The 2,855-nt window shown below is 35.2% G+C and overlaps 1 protein-coding gene across 2 annotated transcripts in view; it reads right to left on the minus strand.

Annotated features, from left to right (window-relative positions):
• Window positions 1-677: 677 nt before the first annotated feature.
• Window positions 678-2,855, minus strand: part of sud1 (Prolyl 3-hydroxylase sud1) — an 11,227-nt gene continuing 9,049 nt past the window's right edge. For both annotated transcript variants that reach the window (XM_086533231.1, XM_086533232.1), the window contains exons 9-11: window positions 2,764-2,855; window positions 2,374-2,561; window positions 678-1,336 (exon numbers count right to left, since the gene is read on the minus strand). The exon at window positions 2,764-2,855 is cut by the window's right edge and continues 71 nt beyond it. In XM_086533231.1, coding sequence (XP_086389357.1) covers window positions 1,184-1,336; window positions 2,374-2,561; window positions 2,764-2,855 — 433 coding nt within the window. In that variant the 3' untranslated portion in view covers window positions 678-1,183. The remainder of the gene's footprint in view (window positions 1,337-2,373; window positions 2,562-2,763) is intronic.

A 2,855-nucleotide genomic window follows, 5' to 3' on the forward strand; every position in this document is an offset into this window, starting at 1 on the left:
ATATACATGAAGAGGTAGGGAAGAGGAAACCTGTGCTTATGACTGTGAGTGCCACAGTCAAAGGCATCCCTATTGGCACAAGAGCACATTTTAGACACTGGGTATGGTTTGAGTCATCTTCCTCTTCTCTTTCTGCCTGCACATCCTTCATCAGCAGTACTTTACAGCAAGAGGTTGGTAACTTGCTGTGTGCCACTGCTCTATATAGATAGTGCTTGCAAGACCATGGATGGGTGCCATTCAAGGCTCTCTCTCCTACTAGAAGAAAGAAGTGCCATCTAGGTTTTGGATGTTAAGTTAGCTAAATATTATGGTAATTATAGAAATTATGACTGCAATTATCATCACCATCATAAAATATCAGTGGTCCAAAATCCCAAAAACATCATGTACATCACGACAGTCATCAACAGGCCAAAGCTCCTTCGTCATGCATGTCATAATATGTGTAATGTTTGAAAAAAGTGTCAAACTATTTCTTGTAAGGCATCTAATGTCACAGATGACCTAAACATAAATGTTATTAACTTATAAAGCAAAACCTTACAAAGTGTCCATATGCTGCACATTTTAAAAAATCATGCAAATTTACTGATACATAATTGATTAATTCAAACTTTACCACAATGCCGTAGCAAAAGTATATTTGTCATATAAGGACAAATAAAACTAAAATATATGGAGTTTTCTTTTATAGGACCAAAACTTCACAACATACTGACAATGAGAAATAAAAGAATTTCTAAATTCATTAGTTCCTGCTGTTGCTCTAGATAACATAAATCAAGATATAATTTCTGACTTTTTGGAGCAATAATCAGGTAATAGATAGTGCTGCCAGATTTATCAATTCTATCCTTTTTCACATTTATGTCAAAGTCTGTTGACTGAAATTGCGATTTAAAGTACTTCATTTAAATCATAACATACAATACACATAGTCTAACACTTACACAAACATAAATTAACATGAAAATAATCACAGCAATCTTTCTTTACATTCCTAATAATGTAGAGAATATTCCTTCTTATTATAAAAAAAATAGATACAATTAGTTCTAAATACATTGAGTTCAAATGCCTATCTCTTGGCACCAATTAATCACAGATGAACCAAAAAAAAAAAAGGAGGGGGGGATGAATGGGGAAAAAACAGGAACAAATAAACATCTTAATAACTGCATTATTCATAGTATTTGCAGTTTATATCAATATAGTGTCTTTCCTCCTCTTTGAGTTCCAAGACACCTGCATTGATGTGCTTGGTGAACTTCAGCGTCTCGGCATCACGGTAGACCAGGGCAAAGCAGTTGGAACGAGGCAGCACACTCAGCAACTATGGAGTGAAAAAAAAGATATTGGTTTCATGTCACAAAATTATGTCAGAAAAAGTCATTTCTGGAGTCTTTGGCAAGCAGTGTTGCAATTAGACCAACGGAGAAAACCCATTTCAAGACACCAAGTGTCATAACATTTTCCTCCCATAAAATGCCTTTTACACAAATACTGAGCTGAGCTATTAATAATAACGTTTAATGTAGAGCAGTAAAGTCTATTAATACCTTGTGTCTGTATAATACCATGACATGACTTAGCAGACTGTCTGAAATATGTCACACACTTGTTTGTGTACAGAATATTTATAAAACATTGAAAATAATGTATTCATATCTTTTAGAAAATGAAAAAAATGGAAACCAAACCCTACCCCATAAGCGTGCAAAGGTTCTACACTACAAGATGAACCCCAGGCTGAATCTGATGAGTCCGGCACTTTTAATGACTAATTTCATTATCTAGAAACACTTTACAAACTATATTTTTACTTTTCATCTTATCGAATTTAAAGTTTGTACTTTTTTCATTTTCAATATAGGCTTGTCAAGTGTTCAAATCAGTTATTTAACCACTCTGAACTAACATTGCAATATGAAAACTATTCAATGTCACATTATTAATTAGGAATACTAAAGTACTCAAAATATCAGTTCTCTTCCTACAACTATACCCAAGCACAAACTATAAAGGGTTAAGTATCATATTATCATGAAATATACATACCAAGAAAAAAATCATTATAATTTCATAACATATAAATCTGTTTTAAATAGCAAAATAGACAAAAAGACTATTCATAACCAGATGATTTGTTATATAGTACCACAAGGCAACAGAAATACAATCCATTCTATTTTATAGAATTGCACACATGCTAATCAACTCTATATCCTTATCCTCGCTCATGCTGATGTGAATACTGTAGTCTGCCAGATTTTCACACTTCACATGTCATCCTAATTGCCTCTATACCCTCATAATCATTCTTTCTGATGCTAAATCCTGACACATTACATAGCCACATATTCTAATCACCTCCGCATCCTCATCTTTGCTGATGTAACTGTTGTAGCCTCCCAGGTCCTCCCTCCAGTTGTCTGACACCTGCAGGAAGAGCGTAGCATCCAGTGCACTCTCCTGCTCCTCTGCATCACTGTCCCTGATGAGCGTGTAGGAGCCATGGCCCCATCGCCCCACACGAGCTCGCAGGCGTGGGTTTGGCTCTGAGAGTGGGAGGAAATGGTGTGTAATGTAATGACAGCAATAATAAAAAAAAAAATTAACAAATATCACAATGCTAATACTAATAAAAATAATGCTGATAAGAAAATAACAGCAAAATACAAAGAAAACACAATGAAAACTGTATAAAAACATCAACATCAAAACAACAGAAATAAAACCAACACAAACCCCTATACCGACCTTTCTTTTCATCATCCTCATCACTGTCTGGCTCAGAGTCAGGTGGTGCCAGCTTGTGCAGACTGAGACCAGTGAGCTGAGACAGGATGAGA

The sequence above is a fragment of the Penaeus japonicus genome, unplaced genomic scaffold (assembly GCF_977035675.1).
Source record: "Penaeus japonicus unplaced genomic scaffold, GWHDUDI00000001_assembly GWHDUDI00000039, whole genome shotgun sequence".
Lineage (NCBI taxonomy): Eukaryota > Metazoa > Arthropoda > Malacostraca > Decapoda > Penaeidae > Penaeus > Penaeus japonicus.